The sequence below is a fragment of the Lotus japonicus genome, chromosome 2 (assembly GCF_012489685.1).
Source record: "Lotus japonicus ecotype B-129 chromosome 2, LjGifu_v1.2".
NCBI classification, from domain to species: Eukaryota; Viridiplantae; Streptophyta; class Magnoliopsida; order Fabales; family Fabaceae; genus Lotus; species Lotus japonicus.
The window spans coordinates 79,389,416-79,408,339 of record NC_080042.1 but is presented as its reverse complement, the minus strand read 5'-3'; the positions used below and the strand labels follow the sequence as shown (position 1 = coordinate 79,408,339).

The window sequence follows — 18,924 nt, the reverse complement described above, 5'->3', positions numbered from 1 at the left end:
CCCACTTGGTGCTAAGCTAAAAAATAATTGATGTAAGATCACACTCGAATCACTCATACATTTTTGTATTTGTGTTGTTGAAATAAGGGAGAACAATATGAATTTATGAGGTTTTTTTTTTTTTTGTGAGGTGAAGAAGATGAATGTATGCATGGGCGGAGGCATCGTCCAACAAGGGGATTTAGGGTTAAAAAAGAAAAAAAAAATTTCCAGGCATAATTGCTGGCATAAATCATTTGTCAAACAAAGAAACCACAAATGCGGTATACAATAGGCTCTAGTCGGAGTAATAACCAATCTTCTAACCTCAACAATTTCATCGAAATCAAATCATATTGCCTTGGAGATTTGTGCTTAGACACGGTTTTAGCCTGGTTTTCTTAATAGACAAATTATAACATTGATTTCTAATTTGATTAAGTTTGCTTCAAACACACACTTTTTAACTCTAATTTGATTAAGTTCGCCTTGAGTGCGGAGTAGCGTTAAAACTCTGGGTCACTCTTCCCTTAATATTATGAAAACATGTTAAAACATTTGTATTTGATGCATTTATCAGACTTCTTTGTAGATATCCCATGTTATCTAATAAAACTTAAAGAGAAAAAGTAACCAATAAGTAATAATGTACACTACAAAATATACTAATAATCTTAAGAATAGAAGTTAACTATAAGGTTACACTACATCGTGGGAATGATAGATGCTGGAAAAAAAAATCCGGAGAATTGGGGTCCATGGAAAATTTAATTATAATTTTTTGGAAAAATGTTTTATTATTAGGGTCCTTGATTCCCACGAGGGAATTGGGGTCCTTTTTTTTTTTTAGAATTCAATTTTTTAGCAAAAGATTATATTGCAGACATTCATTTATAAAACCTTCCGTCTTCTCTAGTTCGCTGTGGGAATCGCCCTCACCTCCGTCTTCTCTAATTCGCCGTGAGTTCCGCTTCTGTGTCTTCTCTAGTTCGCTGTAAGTTGATTGTACCGTGAGTGAAAAAGCGCATTGCAGCAGAAGAGAAAGAAATTGAAAAAGCAAAGTACTGAACTGTGAGTGAATGAATCAGTTTCCATGCCATTTTCTTCTAAATTTCATTCTTCTATTTTTGTTTGATGATCAGTTTCCATGCCATTTTCTTGAAGTTCCATTCTTAGATTTCTTTCCCCAAAGGAATCAAATGCAAGCATGAATGTTTCTGATATATACTGATACCAAACTCATATTTTCATGAGGAATTAGGATGAGTTTTTTCTTCCATTCATTGTGAATTGTGATGTTAGTACAATTATCTGATTTCTTGGTTGGTTTAGGTTTGCCCCAAATTAGGACACTTTCAGTTGCTTTTTACAATTTTTCTCTGCTTTTATTCCTGTAATATACATGGGTACACCTCACTTTTGATTCACGAGTTATGTTTTTTTTTTGTTTGTTTTGTATTGTAATTTGATTTGATGTGTTATGCTATAGCTAATAGCATTGTTGTGCTCTATAAATTTTTAAAATTTCTGTATTTTGGTCTTTGCCGCGTAGAATCCATGTGTATTTTAATACTGAGTCGGATGAGATAAACGAGGGAGAGGGAATTCGAGAGAAGTAAACTAAGGTGTGTCCATATTATTCAAAGATATGTAAGTGGGATGATACAAGAGTATTTATAGCGATCAATGAAGCTTTGAAGCTTAACCTGGAAGCTTTTAAGCTTAGCCATTTACCAACCTAACTAACTAAACAAAATGCTTACTAACTGAAACCTCACCTGTCTAGCAGTCTAGCACACACCATGGCATGACACCCTTAGGTTTTTTATGTTTGGGGGTAAAAACTGTCCCTTTACCGTATGAATCAATATTACATTACATGATTTTCAGATCCCTGAGGGTTAGCTCAAGTGGTAAGAGCTAGGGGACATAAGGGTTGGGGAGGGGAAGGTCCAGGGTTCGAATCCTGGAAGGGAAATTTGAAGGGATTTTCTAACTTACTAACAACTAACCACTAACATTTGCCTATCAAAAAAAAAATTTACCTGATTTTCAGTGTGCGTTTTATTACTGGGAAGGTTAGTATGCTATAGCTAACAGCATTGTTGTGCTCTATAAATTTTTAAAATTTCTATATTTCGGTCTTTTCCGCGTAGAACTCATGTATATTTTAATACTGAGTAGGATGAGATAAACGAGGGAGAGGGAATTCGAGCGAAGTGAACTAAGGTGTGTCCATATTATTCAAAGATATCTAAGTGGGATGATACAAGAGTATTTATAGAGATCAATGAAGCTTTGAAGCTTAACCTGGAATCTTTTAAGCTTAGCCATTTACCAACCTAACTAACTAAACAAAATGCTAACTAACTGAAGCCTCACCTGTGTAGTACACACCATGGCATGGCATCCTTAGGTTGTTGATGATTGGGGGTAAAAACTGTACCTTTACCGTATGAATCAATATTACATTTCATGATTTTCAGTGTGCGTTTCCTGGGAAGGTTAATTTTGGAATTGTATGGTCTTCTATCATTGTATGGTATTCAACATGTTTTCACTTCTTCATTATTTCGAATGAATATCATTCTAAATCCATTTGTGGTCTGGCTTTCGATGACCATTTCCCCCCTTTTGGTTGAAAATGTTATGCATTAACGTGATATTATCAAACTGCACTTTGGGACACTCTCAGTTGTTTTTATACAATTTTTCTCTACTTTTATTCAAATATATATATATATATATATATATATATATATATATATATATATAGGGAGCATATCAGGTGAGAGGAGTGGTTTATAGTGAGAGATGAGAGCATTAATTACTATCCATTCGATCAAAATAAATGGTCCAGATCTGATCTCACTTTTAAAATTGCACGTGACTTCTTTTCTGTTCATTCCTTTTTTCTCAACCAGTTTTCATCTTCTTCCTTATTCTCCCCCTCCAACGGACCCATCTTCATTCTCCCTCAGTCCCACCTTCCCTATTCCTATCCTTGCTCCCCTGTGACTGTTTCCTCATCAAAATCACCGATGACGAGATCTGGAACAGCGCCACCGTCATCCGGGAGGTCGGAACCACCATGACAAACTCACAGATTTCACGAACAACATGTTGTGGCTGTTGTTGACGGTTGACCCGCCGATCTACAGCATGAGGTTGCTCAGATGGTTCCCGGAGTGAGTGGGTGCGGCGGATCGGAGGCTTTTAGCGGTGGAGGGAATGAATCGGAGCTGGTCGCGGTGGTGGTTAGTGGATTGGGTGTTTGTGGTTCAATCTTAGAGCTAGTCCACGGAGTTTCAGTGGCGGTTTTGCCTGAATAAATGGTGATCGGAGAGTTTCTCAGGATGGGTGGAGGTTTGCAGCTTTCCTAATTTCACTCCGGTGGAGGTCTTACCGGAAAAAATGGTGATCAGACAATTTTTGCCACCCACCATGTCATTAGAAGAGATTTGTGACTCTAATACGAAAATTATAAGGGGAATAAATTATCTACTAGATCCATGGAGGAGATTTGTGAAATTGACTTTCATGGAAGTTTTTTTTTCTGATAACTTTTGGGCTGGAAGTGGCTTCTGTGTATAAAAAGTTAAAAACTAAAAAAACAAAAGACAAAATTAAAGCTGTTGTGCGATAAAAACAAGAGTCACGTGAGCTTTTAATGAGAGAGTTGAATCTGTACCGTCTATTTAAATTCAATGGGTGTGATTTAATGCTCTCACCTCTCACCATAAACCACTCATCTCACCTGATATGCTCCCTATATATATATATATATATATATATATATATATATATATATATATATATATATATATATATATATATATATGCCAATAATTAGACAAATGATAGCACTTTAGTATGTCTACAAAGTCTGATGCAAACTTTTTAACTGCCAATGCTCTTTCTCGATTTAAGATTTGTGTTTCTGTTGTAATTTTATTACTATTTGGATGTGTTGTATTAATATTTTGATGACTGATCATGTTTTCTTGTATTGACAGATGAAGGATTGTAAATCATCAGATATGCATCTAAATAACATCACAGAATGGAAACTAGATAGAGATGTCACAACAAAAATTGTAGAAACTTGTTTTGGGTTCTTGGTCAAGCTCCAAGAGAAGGTGAAGAACGTGAAAGGGTATTTGTCGTTACCCCTGAATTTCACAAATGCTCTCGTGAAGAACTATGATGCTGAAGCTGAATGTTTTCGAATTGGAAAGAATACAGATGAGGAGTTGGATTTGGATTTCGGGCTACAGGATATCCTCTTCATAACTGGACTTCCCATCAATGGGATGCCAGTGACGGGAATAATACTAGAAGATGCTGTCCAAATCCTGATAAATCATTTAGCCATGAAAAGAAATGATGCGGAAGATTTGCTCAAAGTTACATCAAAAGAAAAGTCGAAAGGTGCAGTTGATCTTAAAAAACTGCGTGCACACTTTCAGAGGCCCGATGTTAGTTCTAAAGTGGGTCCGGAGGTCCTTGCAAAGGCTTTCATATTTTACTGTCTAGGAATTATTTTGTTTCCTACCCGGTCAAGGACCGGTCAGCCACATTATCTGCCTCTACTGGATGTTAAGGTGATCAACAACTATGCTTGGGGAGCAGCCGTGTTGGCAGACATCAAGAGTGATCTGGCTGAAATCGTTAAGAAAGAAGAACAAGAATCAAGTCTTAGTTGTTGTAGTTTGGCATTAATTGTAAGTTTTAATATCTTTACATTGTCATTTAATTTCTTTTATTTCAAATTTTTTATGGGTTTTATTCCTTTACAGGTTTTTGCATTGGTGCGTTTCCCTACCCTAACGCAGGAAATAGTGCCAGCGCCCAACTTACCAACTGAACTCCCCTTATCTCTCGGGTGGATTGAAGTGCTCGCCAAAGAGTTCAGGCCAGCAAAGAAGAGAAAAAATGCTAAACAGTTGGAACAAGAATTTAATAACATGACTGTGGTTGACATAACTTGGATGCCATACGATTCTAATAGGCTGGAAGTGCCTAGTAGTTATGAGGTTCAGCTACGTCTTTCAAAATATGCAGTGGCGCCCTGCATTAACTTCTACAGCATACACATGGTCCGCCCGGACTTATGTTATAGACAGTTGGGGCTAGCAGAAGATGATGTGAGACGTATTGATGTTCCAAAGAGGAGTCTTGTCAATCCATCTACTAATAAAGGTATGGATCTTAAATCTTATGCTGGTGGTATTAACAGGAAGAAAAAAAAGAAAGAATATAACTATGCGGAGCTGAATGAAATGTGGGCCAACAAATTATCCTACCTCGTTTATCAAGCGGAAACAGAATCTGAGGAATCTCAGGTATTAAAATATCTTTTTCTTTTTTAATTTTAGGGACCCTAATTTTCCTGTGGCAAGAATGGCACATAACAATTTTTTACCGTTTTTTTACCTATACTTGTTGCAGCCTGAAGAGACAGTAAACCCAGTTCTTGCATTTGCCAATGTCAACCCGCCACAGTCGGAAACAGAATCTGAGGAATCTCAGGTATTAAAATATCTTTTTTTCTTAATTTTAGGGACCCTAATTTCCATGGGGAAAGTAAGGCACATAAAGTAAGGCACATAACAATTTTTTTTACCTATACTTTTTTCAGGTTGTTTTCAACAAATTCGCTAGGGGCTTTACGTATCAGAGAACGCCAAAAAAACAGTTGCTGATTACAAACAATGAAGAAAGAAACAATGAAGGTGGAAACATTGCGGAGGAAGAACACAATAAAAATGGAAACAAAGCAGAAGACATTGAGCACTCCCGATATCTGCTGAGAGAATTTCTTCCATATTTAAAACAGTTGAGTCAGGAAGAAATGAATGAGAAAAATATAGAGGCTAGCATACAAGGTATCTTTTCCTTGAAGAATCTCAGTTTAGTTTTTTGATGTATGGATCTATGTTGTTTCATAAATAAATGTGTCAACTGTCAATAACGACCTAAACCACCTAATAAATGGCTTGTGCACAGGCCACCTACCTTGTGCTGAAATTCAATCAAATTTTATTAGAAGTATGGGGGTGACAAGTATCAAACTCTAGACCACTTAGTCATAGAGGCTCTGGTACCATGTCTATAACCTTCTATGCTCAAAGCTTAGGTTGTCAGGTGAAGGCAAGTGAAAATGATACTGATATTGAGCTAAATTTGATCAGCGTATATGTGTTCCAGTAGAATTATCTGTTTTATAAGCATTGATAAACTTTGACTTTTGAAGATTACTTACCTATTTGATATCCTGCTTTTTACTATTTTTATTGTATGTTTTGTTGGATTATAGGTCAAGTTTGTCTCTCATCTTATGCCCTAGTTAATGCTAATTTCTAAGCATTATTAATTTAATCCCATATATGTTCAGTTTTTAATTTGCTTTTGGGATGTACGGTACAGGGCTGCTCTCTCTTTCTATGGAGGTGTGTGAACCCCTTAAGAAGAAAAGGAAAACCAATGAAGATGAGAAGGTTGAGCTTGAACACTCCCTATATCTGCTGAAAGAACTTCTTCCACATTTTTTTATTTTATATATAAAATTGATAGTATGCTTACCACGATTCTTGTATGTGCAGTTGGAGAAGAAACTTCTTATTCTTGATATAAATGGGGTGCTTGCAGATGTAGTATATGGCTGTAGATATCGTATTTCTCGAGAACCAGACTTGATATTTGGAAAAAACCATTTAGTGTTCGTGAGACAGCATTGTCGTGAGTTTTTGAAGTTCTGTTTTGAAAAGTTTGTAGTGGCTATTTGGTCTTCAAAAATGAGGTACTTCATTCATCTCTAATTTTCATTTTATTAAATTATAGTGTTTGGTTTGTCCCCATTTTTCTTTCAGAGAACATTTTTTCTCTTGTTGGCTCTTTCCACTATTCTTTATTTGCATTTACCTTTTGACATTTATCTGCATTGTAGAAACTTATTGATGAGCAATATTTAACCCATTTTATATAGCCTTAATTTGTCATTATTAATGATTATTCGTAATTAATTGACCTTGCTTGACAGAGATTTCTATTATTTGGTCTAATTACGTTTATTCTTATTTTCAAGTTTTATTTGACGTCAAGGGTATTTTGGGGAATTGCGGAATGAAGATTTGATTGTGCTGGAGTGAAGATTGTATTTTAGGAAATATTAGGATTTAATTTCGGAATAAATTAAGTTTGATATCTTTCAGATTCAAACTTATTTAGGTTGTTATTTTAAAACTCTATCTTTAGGATTTGTTAGGATTTGATTTTGATATCTTTTAGGATTTGATTTTGATTAGGATTTGTGATCTCAGCTCCTATTTAAGGGTTTGTGCTAAGAGAAACAAGAACCTTTTACCTTCTACATTATTATTTTATGCAATTTCGAATTTCAGTAATTATTAGAGTTCTGCTAGGGTTTATGCTTTTAATCCCTATTCTCTTCTCCAAAATAATTGTTGAATTCGCCCCATCCATGGAAGGCTAATTTCCTTCGAACGGATTCCTTTGCAAAGTATATCGCGCTCTTGAGGTATAGTGCTTAATAGAATTCAACTGATTAGTTTTCTTCATCTCTACTTCTGACTTAGGTTTGCTTAATTCCTTAGGTTCACGAATTAGAAGATGATGTATGTTCGCTTAGTTCATATTAGGGCGTAAAGGATTCTTAATCGCTTAGTTTAGGAATCTGTGAATTAGTTATCGCTTAGTTAATTAATTCTCACGAACTAGGAAACTAATAACAAGAATTGATCTTTAGATACCCGTGATTGAGCAGCGATATACTGAACGAAGGGATTCGTCCGTCTTTACTTATCGTATTAATCTGTTTTTACTTTCTGCTAATCTTTCGAACTGAATCACAAACCCCCCCCCCCAGTGTGTGTGCGTTTGTTAGTATTAATATTGAGTCTTTGTTGAAACGATAATCCTTGGGAAACGACCTAGGAGTCACTTCCTAGTTTACTACAGTTTTCTAATTTAATTATTTGTATCGAGTACGGCCTCGATCACTTATATCCATTATTTCTGTTTTATAGTGACAATGTCGAGAAGTTGGTTGAATTTTTATTTCAAGATATGAAAGGGAAGTTACTTTTCTGCTGGGTGAGCACACACACTCTTATATTTGATTATTCCTAGCTTGAACTTTAGTACACACTGATCCATCGTGTCTCTCAGCGCGCGTGGCGGCTCCTCTCCGGTGGTGCTTCCACCCACTGAATTGGTTTTCCCTCCTGGTTCCAGATCTGGTCTTAGTGTTTCCAAGAATTCAATTTATCTGCTCCAAGCCTAGAGCATTCAGTTGCTCCAGCTGGAGGGGGAGCATTGGATTTAGTCTTGTTGGAATTTTAGTCTTGCTGATACAGATTTGTTGGTAGAGGCATGAGTACAGAATGATGAAAGCACCAATTGATAGGAAGATATTTCCTATCAAGGAAGAAAAGCTAAGAACCTAAAAGCTAAAGCTATGAAAACAAAGAGAAAGATAAATTGCTTCAATTTTCTTGTTACCATTAATGAAAGGGAAATACATACTTATACTAGGAGAGTAATTTCTAAAGTAAGGATAGCCTTACAAGTGGCTAAATCCTCTTAACGGGAACATTTTAGACTATTAACTAATACATCAAACATAATACTAATTCCACTAAACTTCATCAGCCTATGTTTGGGCTTGTGGGGGTAGAAGAGGCTGGCCCAATAGTGCTATCATAATGTTGCACATTCTAAGAATTTCTTTTTGATAACACATTCTAAGAATTACTTTTGCAGGATCATTCATACTGTACAAGTAGTGGTGTTCATGCACCTACTCAACTATCTAAAGAAATGGTGTTTAAGGATTTGAATAAAGTTTGGGATCAGTTTGATGATTATAATGCTAAAAACACTCTGCTTGTTGATGATTCTCCCTATAAGGCATTACTTAATCCCGTAAGTCAATTATTTGAAGTTAACACATTAGAATGGGATGTTACTATTGTATTTATTTCTAGGCTAACTCAATTTCTGAATGTTTTTTGTAATCGTTTTAGCCACACACAGCAGTCTTCCCCGACACATATAAGTATTGGCACAACTGTGACAATTTACTTGGCAAGTTACACACCCTTACATCTTGTTCAATATTTCCTTAATCCTCTATGTGACTATATTGAAAACTACGACTGTTGTCTGATATTGTTTACTTCAACGCAGGAGAGGATGGACGGTTAAGGATGTTTTTGGATGGATTGGTGGATGTTGTGGATATACAAGCGTATGTTATGACTTATCCATTTGGCCAACCACATATCCAAGAGCAAGATGAATATTGGGGGTGGTATAAGAATGCTATTGATAAGGTTACTGCAACCTGTAGGCCATCTACCTCCACGCGGCATGGTAAGCTATGACTTTTCAATCAGTCCAACTCATGTTCACACAATTTTAGTTATCTTTTGAAAAATTCTAGTTACCACAGAACCATGAGGGTGGGTATTGCCTTTGAATGAATTCTAGGTAACCATGGAACCACGTGGTGGGTAAAGCACCGGAATTTGGTGTAAGGTTTAAGTGTTTATGTGCTGTTGAGGAAAATTATTTGCTGAAGCTCTTGCTTGCTCTCTACTGTGGGAAACCTCGGTGAAGCCCAAATCACAGTGAGCAGCTACAAAACAAAAGCTACGGAAAGTTGCTTTTGACCACGGTGATTTTAGCTCATTGTGGTTTTCCACTGTCCACACTTGCACTAAAGGGTAATAGAAGATGCACCATTGCTAACTGCTTCCACATTTAAAATGAATATGAAAATACTTCATATTCATTTTTTTTATTTATCAAAAAAAAAAATGAATATGAAAATACTAGGTTAAGATTGGGTTTTGTGTTGTAATTTTACAGCAGTTAATGAAAGGCTTAGCCACTTAGATGCACTTGAAAGACTACATGCGTGTCTAATTTTCTGATAGCAATTGGCTAGTCCCTAGTTTTAATCCATTGCTATTTTTTCAGATAAAAGTTGATTGTACCCTGATATTCACTCTTCAATCATTGAACTTGTAGTTGATAGGCTAGCTCTAATGGAATTTGTATCCTCAGAACTTTGGTTCTTGTGCAGAAAACACTTATCAAGGACTTTTATTGATATTTTCTTTCTTACAACTTAGCCTTGAAAAGTGAATTTGTATCCTCAGAACTTTGGTTCTTGTGCAGAAAACACTTATCAAAGAGTTTTATTGATTTTTTTCTTTCTTACAACTTAGCCTTGAAAAGTGATTTTTTTGTTGTTTTCATGGTCCATGTAAAATTTACAATACTAGGTTGGGATGAAAGATGTCAAACAACCACTTTATCCCAAAAGCTTAAGCTGTTGGGTAAGGGCCACATCAATGATTTTATATTATATTCTAACACGCCCCCTCGCGTAAGAGCTCTTTGGGCTTGAAGCGTGGATAAATGCACAGGCCCACCTATAGATTAGCAATTAAAACCATACTACACTAAATGGGTCATTTCAAATATACTAATCACATAGTTTCAAACTATATAAATATACTAATTGCAAATAGAGGAACCTGAAGTTGTGCCACCAGAGGAACCTGGAGTTATGCAATCAGAGGAACCTGAAGTTGTGCAACAAGAGAAAGCTGTAGCTGTGCAACTAGAGGAACCTAAAGTTGTGGAACCAAAGGAAGCTAGTTGTGGCCAAAATCACTCTATTGGGGTAAATAAAATTTTTTCTGCCTCATTTTAGTAATTCTTTTCTTATTTGTATTATTAAGTCAAGCGAATCCTACTTGACTTTTTTTTATTTGCATTATTTGCACATTTGGTAATCGAAACTTATATAATTTAAAATTTATATCTCAATCTCGGCCACGGGCGAAACCGGAAATTATAATTTAAATTTAAAAATTTAAATGTCAATCTCAGCCACGGGCGAAACTGAACCCAGGCTTATGTTTAACAAAAATATATCTCCGGCACAAAGCCTAAGAATACCAACCCAAATTTTTCATAGGACCCTAATTTCCCCGAGGAAAGTGAGGTACCAGAAAAAAAGGCTTGATTTCCCCAAAAAATTGTTTATTTGGGTCAGAGGCTTATGTTTAACAAAAATATATTCACGGCTCAAACCCTAATAATACCAACCCAAACTTTTCAAAGCCAAATTTTTCAAAAACCCTAATTTCTCCCGGGAAAGTGAGGTACCAGAAAAAACAAGGGTTTTCCCCTGACGAAATTGATATACCCGAATTTTTAATATTTAATTTCAAATGGAAAAATGTTTTTTTTAGCCCAGGCTTATGTTTAACAAAAATATATCTGCGGCCCAAACCCTAAGAATACCCAAATTTTTCAAAGGACCCTAAGTTCCCCGGGGAAAGTGAGGTACCAGAATCTATATATTGTTTGAAACATAAATGCCTAGGAAGAATCTTAAACGAAAAGTTTCACGTGAACCTAAAGATGAACCAACGCGAGCAGGTCGTTACCCTCCTACAGCCTCAAATCGCTGTAGGGAAGGGAAACAACATCGAGTTGTGCAACAAGTGAAAGTTGTAGTTTTGCAAATAGAGGAACCTGAAGTTGTGCCACCAGAGGAACCAGGAGTTATGCAATCAGAGGAACATGAAGTTGTGCAACAAGAGAAAGCTGTAGCTGTGCAACTAGAGGAACCTAAAGTCGTGGAACCAGAGGAAGCTAGTTGTGGCCAAATTCACTCTATTGGGGTAAATAAAAAAATTTCTGCCTCATTTTAGTAATTCTTTTTTTATTTGCATTATTAAGTCAAGCGAATCCTACTTGACTCTTTTTTATTTGCATTATTTGCACATTTGGTAATCGAAACTTATATAATTTAAAATTTATTTCTCAATCTTGGCCACGGGCGAAACCGAAAATTATAATTTAAATTTAAAAGTTTATATGTCAATCTCAGCCACGGGCGAAACTGAAGCTGATATAAAAAAAAAAAATTTCAAAATAGAAAATAAATAAATAAATTAAAGTTTTTGAAAAGTTTATTTTCAAAAAGAAGTTGAAAGGACTACGAAACATCCATTCATCGCCTCTCCTTCCCTCTCACACCGCCAATACAAACTCTAAGCAATTGTATACACAAGAAGCATAGTAATTTGAATAAGTACACACTTCTTCTTCACCATCTTCATCTGCTTCAGTTTTCATCATTCGACCGAAGCATCACTAAGTCGTTTGCTTTCGTGTTGTTCTTTTCTCTCCCACACGCTCAGGCTTCTCCTTCCAGAGTTCCACTTCTCCTTCTTCACTGTCCAGCCATCTAGAAGGTAAACATCATCATTTAGGCCAATTTGGGGTTTTTTCTTCTTCACTATTGCTTCTTATTTTAGGGTTCACAATTTTGGGCTAAATTTACTTCTAGCTGATTCTCCACAGTGATGCTCTAATTTAGGGTTCATAGCAATTATTCATGTGTGTTTAGTGTTTCCTCATTATATCTGGTTCAAGTTGATTCTCCACATTGATGCTCTAATTTAGGTTTCAATCATAGCAATTAGTAGTTTTTGTTTACTGATGTGATTTTCGTCATTGTATTTGACTCAAGCCGATTCTTCACATTGATACTCTAATTTAGGCTTCAATCATAGCAATTAGTTGCGTGTGTTCACTGATGTGATTTTCGTCTTTGTATTTGGTTCAAGCTGATTCTTCACATTGATGCTCTAATTTAGGTTTCATTGGGTCTGTTACAAAACAGATAGCGCGATAAAGTGATAGAAACTTGATAGGAAAATCTGAGAGAATTTCAGTACTATAGAGTTGATTCTGATGCAGAGTTGTTGCAGAAAACTACATGAGCCTGTGAGTGGGGTGTGGACTGCGCGGGCGTAGCCGAGAGAGGAGTGAGGAGAAAGTTATGGCTGGCAGAGCACCCTGGTTTATCGGAAAGAAAGCAGCTCATAAATCTCTTCCCGCACATCGTTCCTCCTCTGAGTCTATCACTAGTTCAAAAGAAGAGTCTTTTGAAGAATCCTGTGCACCACCCTTCCCAGGAAAAGCCGGACCTTCTGCACCCGAACAGAGAAAGATCTGCAACTATGTATACAACAAGGAAGATGATTTTGTGGTTCTTCAGACAGATCTAGACACTATTCCTGGAAAAATCATTCATATCTTAAGTTCTGAAAGTGACGAAGATGATTCTCGCGGCTCTTCATCTTCGTCTGACTTAAGTCTCTCTCATGAATCCAAGAATAAGAAAAATACTGCATCGTCATCAAAGGTCATCTCCAGCCTTGCAGTTTCAAAGGCACGAAAGAGGCGTTTGCAATTGCGAGTCCAAGACTCCCTGAAGAAGAGAAAGATCAACAACTCTCCTAAAGAATCCGTCTTGGAACCCTCGTTTCTGCATTACCTCGGTCAACAAATGAATCAGTCACAGTATGGCTGCATCACTCATCAGTGGTCATCAGCCTCTGCACCTGGTACAAGTTTCACTCTGCTTGCTTGGAGAAACGTTGTACCAGCACCGGAACCTGAACACAATCAATTGAATCTTGTTCCTATCACTGGGTATGTGGGAACTATTCCTCGCCCACTCATTCAAACTCCATGGGCCTTTGTGGTTCCTTGGACTTCTTGGTTGTTTCTTCTCTTTCCTGCAGGATCTCGCCTTGCTGGTATTATAGATCTCTATCATTTATTTCCTCGGTCCTCAATTTCAATGTATATCAGCAGAACACTAAGGCAGAAGAGACTACCTCTCACTCCCGAGGCTGCACAAGAAGACAATCCAATGGAATACATTGTTGAAGAACCAGAAGAAAATACAATCAATGGGTCATTGATGATGTCTACTGCTGAAGAAACGCCAAATGGTCCTACTGTTCACTCATCTGTTCATACTGAAGTGTCACATGAAGATGAAGTTGATGAAGAACTGGATGCACATCTCCATGAAGAAGATTTTCCTCCCCTGGAAGAAAATTATGAAGATCTGAATGCGCCTATTGAAGACGAAGATCTTGCTCCTCTGGAAGAAAATGAGGAAGCACCTCTGGAAGCGGATCCTAATGTTGCTGGACCCTTGGATGCGGAAGTGGAAGCTGCTGCACCGATGGAGCATAATCTTACTGCTCAGTTCAACCATGATGGTGCTTAGTTCAATTCTTAGTTGTTTCTTGAAGGTCACCTTTCTTTCTCCATGTTGAAAGCATGCAAAGTCACAACATGGAGAAAGAAGGTTGTCAAAAGGAATGCAATTTGGTTAAGGGAGAAGTTAGCAAGATGTTTGACAACTCTTATGTTCATGATAATGTTAATGTGTTTGTTTATTGCTAATTCTCTCACAAATAGGGACAGAGTAATTAAATTATTGCGTCCCAAATGTTAGCGTCATATTTGTCTGATTTTACTGAACTATCAATGGCTTTGAAGAATTGGTTCAGGAGAAGTCGGCAAGATGTTTGACAACTCTGATGTTCATGATAATGTTAGTGTGTTTGTAGCATGCAATGCAATGTATCATCCATAATTGTCATTTTGTACTATTTCCAACAACACCAATTATTGTTGGGAACATACATACTTATGAAGACGTTTGCGTCTTCAACGGCCGGGCATGCGCGCTGGACAGCAACGGTCAGAATGTCGCAGTCAGGTCGGGGTCGTACATGGATGTTGAAGCCACCCCCTAATATAGGAGTTTTATACATCTACCATGAACACTACAACTCCCAAATTTCCCCATACGTATACACATTTTGTACCAGCAGCTAGAACAAGAGACTTTCAAAAACAAGACACACACAAGAAAGGACAGTTGAAACAAATTAAGGAAAATAAAAGGAGATGCTCAAATGGGAATTTATCATTTCAACCGTATTTCAAAATTTAGAACAAATAGTAAATGTTTTTTTTTTTGAAATAACAAATAGTAAATGTTATCAACAGTCACTTTAACACTTTCTTTTCAATAATCAATACTATTTCTGAATTATTTGAAATTCATATTAGGTCCACTAAATTATTTGGCCCCACTACATTAATTCCAACCAATAAAAAAGAGAGTTCTGCATTAGTTTTGCATTTCGAGTTCACAGAATCATGGTTTGAGAAAAAAGAGTTTTAATGATTGATTTGGTAAAATTATAGTATTGGAAAGGAAGAGAATTTTAAATTCTACAGCTGCCTATATTTCCTTGGGATATGTTGTTGACTTATAAATGCTATACTTGTAAACTAATTTAAGGTTAAAACACATCTCAGTATAATTATTTACCCATCAATCCAAAGGAAATTAAACTACCTTGAGAAACTTAAAATTTTCAAACTTGTGCATAGGTAGCCGTTTGAAACTTACCTATAAATATATTAGTACACCTCAAACCAAGTTCTTATGGTTGGTTTTGTTTGCAATTGCAGGATGGTATATTTGAGATCGAGGAAGAAAGTGAAGGGAGAGGGGCCAAACTGGCTTGAGCTTCCAAGAGACATCATAGCAAGCATATTCCAAATGCTCGATGTTGTTGAAGTTGTGATGAGTGCATCTCATGTGTGCACTTTGTGGAGGAACATTTGCAAAGATCCTCTCATGTGGCGTACCATTGACATGACTAATCTCTGCACTCGCAATTTTAGACGCTACGATTTGGAGAAGGTTTGTCGTTGTGTTGTTCAACGAAGTAGCGGTCATCTAGAAGACATTCGAATTGAGTGTTTTGCCACCGATAATCTCCTCACATACATTGGTGAAAGGTAGAATTTTATTTTCTATATATATTTGCTTGTTATGAGCATTTCTAAATTTAGTTGCCATGAATTACTAGTTTATATATGATTGTCTTATCAGTTTTTCTTTAAATTTTAAAGCACAAGCCATGTAAAGAACTTCACAGTAGCATATACTAGCATCCTCATTAATCATTAGCACAATAGTAAAGTGAATCATATTTTCCTATTAAAAAAATTACATATATAGTTCACTAATAGATTATATTTAAATTAAATGAACCCCAAGCCCAAAACCCAAATTGATATACCCATTTTATTTCATCAGCATATACAAAATAGACAACCATGGATCTTCACAGTAGCAACATTAGCATCCTCATTAATCATTAGCACAATAGTAAAGTGATGTTAAAACTGCCAAATACATGTTATCAATGAAAATAGAAACTTTGTGATTCAAAAGCGAAACCTTTTCAATGCTGCAAACTGCAAAATTAAATGCTGCAAACTGCAAAATTTCTAACACCCGAAACCCTCACCCAACCCCCAAAACTCGAAACCCATTCAACCCCCAAACCCAGAACCCAACCCCGAAACAGAAACCCCCTGTCCCCAAACAAAATCTTTCGAGTGAGCATACCCGTGAAAAGATGAAGCTGGAGGAGGAAGCACAAGATGAAGCTGGAGGAGGAAGCATAAATTGAGTTGAACCCATTTAATTGCTTCGAAAATGGAGAGAGAGCTCTCTTGTTTGGGGACAGGGGGTTTCTGTTTCGGGGTTGGGTTCTGGGTTTGGGGGTTGAATGGGTTTCGAGTTTTGGGGGTTGGGTGAGGGTTTCGGGTGTTAGAAATTTTGCAGTTTGCAGCATTTAATTTTGCAGTTTGCAGCATTGAAAAGGTTTCGCTTTTGAATCACAAAGTTTCTATTTTCATTGATAACATGTATTTGGCAGTTTTAACATCACTTTACTATTGTGCTATTGATTAATGAGGATGCTAATGTTGCTACTGTGAAGATCCATGGTTGTCTATTTTGTATATGCTGATGAAGTAAAATGGGTATATCAATTTGGGTTTTGGGCTTGGGGTTCATTTAATTTAAATATAATCTATTAGTGAACTATATATGTAATTTTTTTAATAGGAAAATATGATTCACTTTACTATTGTGCTAATGATTAATGAGGATGCTAATGTTGCTATTGTGAAGATCCATGCTAATGTTGCTACTGTGAAGAACTTCACAACTTTGGAGCCTTAGAGAGAAGTCCAGGATTTTTGTTTCATCTTAAAGGTATGTTAATTTCTATACGTGCTGCACAACTTTGTCTATTGTTGCACACATACATGTATTTATACATACAAACAAACATATACATACATACATATACATACATATACATATACATACAAATACATACATATACATATACATACATACATATACATACATGTATTTATACATACAAACAAACATATATGTATATGTATATGTATGTATGTATATGTATGTATGTATATGTATATGTATGTATATGTTTATGTATATGCATGTATATGTATGTATGTATATGTTTGTTTGTATGTATAAATACATGCATGTGTGCAACAATAGACAAAGTTGTGCAGCACGTATAGAAGTTAACATACCTATAAGATGAAACAAAAATCCTGGACTTCTCTCTAAGGCTCCAAAGTTGTGCAGCACGTATAGAAGTTAACATACCTTTAAGATGAAACAAAAATCCTGGACTTCTCTCTATGGCTCCAAAGTTGTGCAGCACGTATAGAAGTTAACATACCTTTAAGATGATGTTCAGTCTGGAAGCTTCAAGCCCTGTGTGGGATGGACAAAGACAAGGCGGCCTAACCAACCCATTAGACAATCATCTGCAATCAGATCAAAAGAATTTCAAACATACATTCATTGTAATATAAAATTTTCTGAGAAAAATTTATCATATTGTAAAAGTTTGTTTTGTGATCAAGAGGAAATGTATTATATATAACTTAACACAATCAAACATCATCAAATCAAATTAAATTTGTCATCTAATTGATAAATTTCTCATTCTTCAACCAAATTCCTCTGAAGCAACACTTGGCGCTGCAAGATGCAATTCCATAATGTCATCGTCACCTTGCTCCTTATTTGCACATGGTTGCATGTTTTCCTCCACATAAAAGAATCCACCAGTATCCTCGGCACCTACACAAATCGTTCTACTTCTATCACATCCTAGCAACATATTTCTTTTATCTTCATTAACACCCCATCAAAATATAATAACATTACATTGGTAATATAATTGTCCAATTATCCGTGTATGTTTGTATGCATGCATATATGTATATGTAAGTATGTTTGTTTGTATGTCTACATGTATGTGTGCAACAATAGACAATTCTTTGTTAATGTTTTTTCAATTCATTGTTGATGTTCATCATGAACAACGAATTGTTCTATTAAGGGCATAAGAAAAACTGGTTGGTAGAAATGAAGAAATTCAACACCACAATTGCAAAAAAGAAACCATACCCAGATAATAGTTGAAAAGAAACCATACCCAGATAATAGTTTTAAAATTCCATTAACACAATCAGCCACTGAACATGTATGCTGTGTAAACAATTGAATTGAAGAAAAACGAACCAAAAGGGGAGAGTGTTTTTGCCATAAGAATGAGAGAAGAGATAAACGACTTTTGCCATGCTGGTTGGAGAAGCGTCCACCACCAAACCAGGTCGCGGTTGCCGCCGGCGACGGGGAGAGCTTTTTTTTTTCATTTGAAACCGAAGGGAATAACGTGAAATAGGAGGACTGGAGTACATTGTAATTGTTTAAAAAATAGAGGTGTAATAAGCTATTAACTAAATTAGCTTGGTTATTCTAGAATTTCTATTAATTAATAAAATATATATTTCGAAAATGACAAATTAAAACTGATGTGGATAGTAAATGACACATGTCATAATATAACTGAAACAACTAGGCAATGAGTAATTTCACCCAAAATTCATCATGGGTGATTTAGCCAACCCCCTATCTGAAAGTCATATAAACTTCAATTAATCCAAATCAAGTTAGGTGGACTCATTTAGGATATAAAGCTCTCCCTAACTAACACTTATCAATGGAAACCAAACTCCTCCCTAATTGGACCTACACGCAATACATCCAACTCCAAGGTGTTATTCTCTTAATTCTTAATGAAAGGAATGCATAATCATATAGAA

General features: G+C 36.1%; 2 protein-coding genes across 4 annotated transcripts; both read left to right on the top strand.

Moving 5' to 3' along the window:
* Nucleotides 1–787: 787 nt before the first annotated feature.
* LOC130737086 (uncharacterized) lies at nt 788–9,128 on the top strand. The gene is made up of 10 exons (XM_057588856.1): nt 788–1,050; nt 3,996–4,703; nt 4,779–5,324; nt 5,431–5,511; nt 5,621–5,867; nt 6,409–6,479; nt 6,585–6,781; nt 8,028–8,094; nt 8,764–8,925; nt 9,027–9,128. Exons 2-10 carry the CDS (start codon nt 3,996–3,998, stop codon nt 9,126–9,128), a joined length of 2,181 nt encoding a protein of 726 aa, XP_057444839.1. The 5' UTR covers nt 788–1,050.
* Nucleotides 9,129–9,145: 17 nt separating this feature from the next.
* On the top strand, nt 9,146–16,146 carry LOC130735738 (uncharacterized). Of its 3 annotated transcripts, XR_009018552.1 has the most exons (3): nt 9,146–9,375; nt 9,493–10,696; nt 15,379–16,146. XR_009018552.1 is itself a non-coding variant. In XM_057587640.1 (2 exons), exons 1-2 carry the CDS (start codon nt 11,397–11,399, stop codon nt 15,433–15,435), a joined length of 366 nt encoding a protein of 121 aa, XP_057443623.1. In that variant the 5' UTR covers nt 10,959–11,396; the 3' UTR covers nt 15,436–16,146. The 3 variants fall into 3 exon arrangements, 1 of the variants encoding a protein (XP_057443623.1); XR_009018551.1 differs by having other exon boundaries at nt 9,146–10,696; XM_057587640.1 differs by lacking the exons at nt 9,146–9,375; nt 9,493–10,696 and adding an exon at nt 10,959–11,705.
* The last annotated feature ends 2,778 nt before the right edge of the window (nt 16,147–18,924 follow it).

Bases quoted from the DNA above. Each gene is read 5' to 3' on its own strand.
- LOC130737086 (XM_057588856.1), top strand. From the start codon at position 3,996: ATGAAGGATTGTAAATCATCAGATATGCATCTAAATAACATCACAGAA. The intron at 4,704-4,778 runs GTAAGTTTTAAT...ATTCCTTTACAG, and splicing joins GTTGTAGTTTGGCATTAATT to GTTTTTGCATTGGTGCGTTT. The intron at 8,095-8,763 runs GTGAGCACACAC...TTACTTTTGCAG, and splicing joins GGAAGTTACTTTTCTGCTGG to GATCATTCATACTGTACAAG.
- LOC130735738 (XM_057587640.1), top strand. From the start codon at position 11,397: ATGCCTAGGAAGAATCTTAAACGAAAAGTTTCACGTGAACCTAAAGAT. The intron at 11,706-15,378 runs GTAAATAAAAAA...TTGCAATTGCAG, and splicing joins GCCAAATTCACTCTATTGGG to GATGGTATATTTGAGATCGA.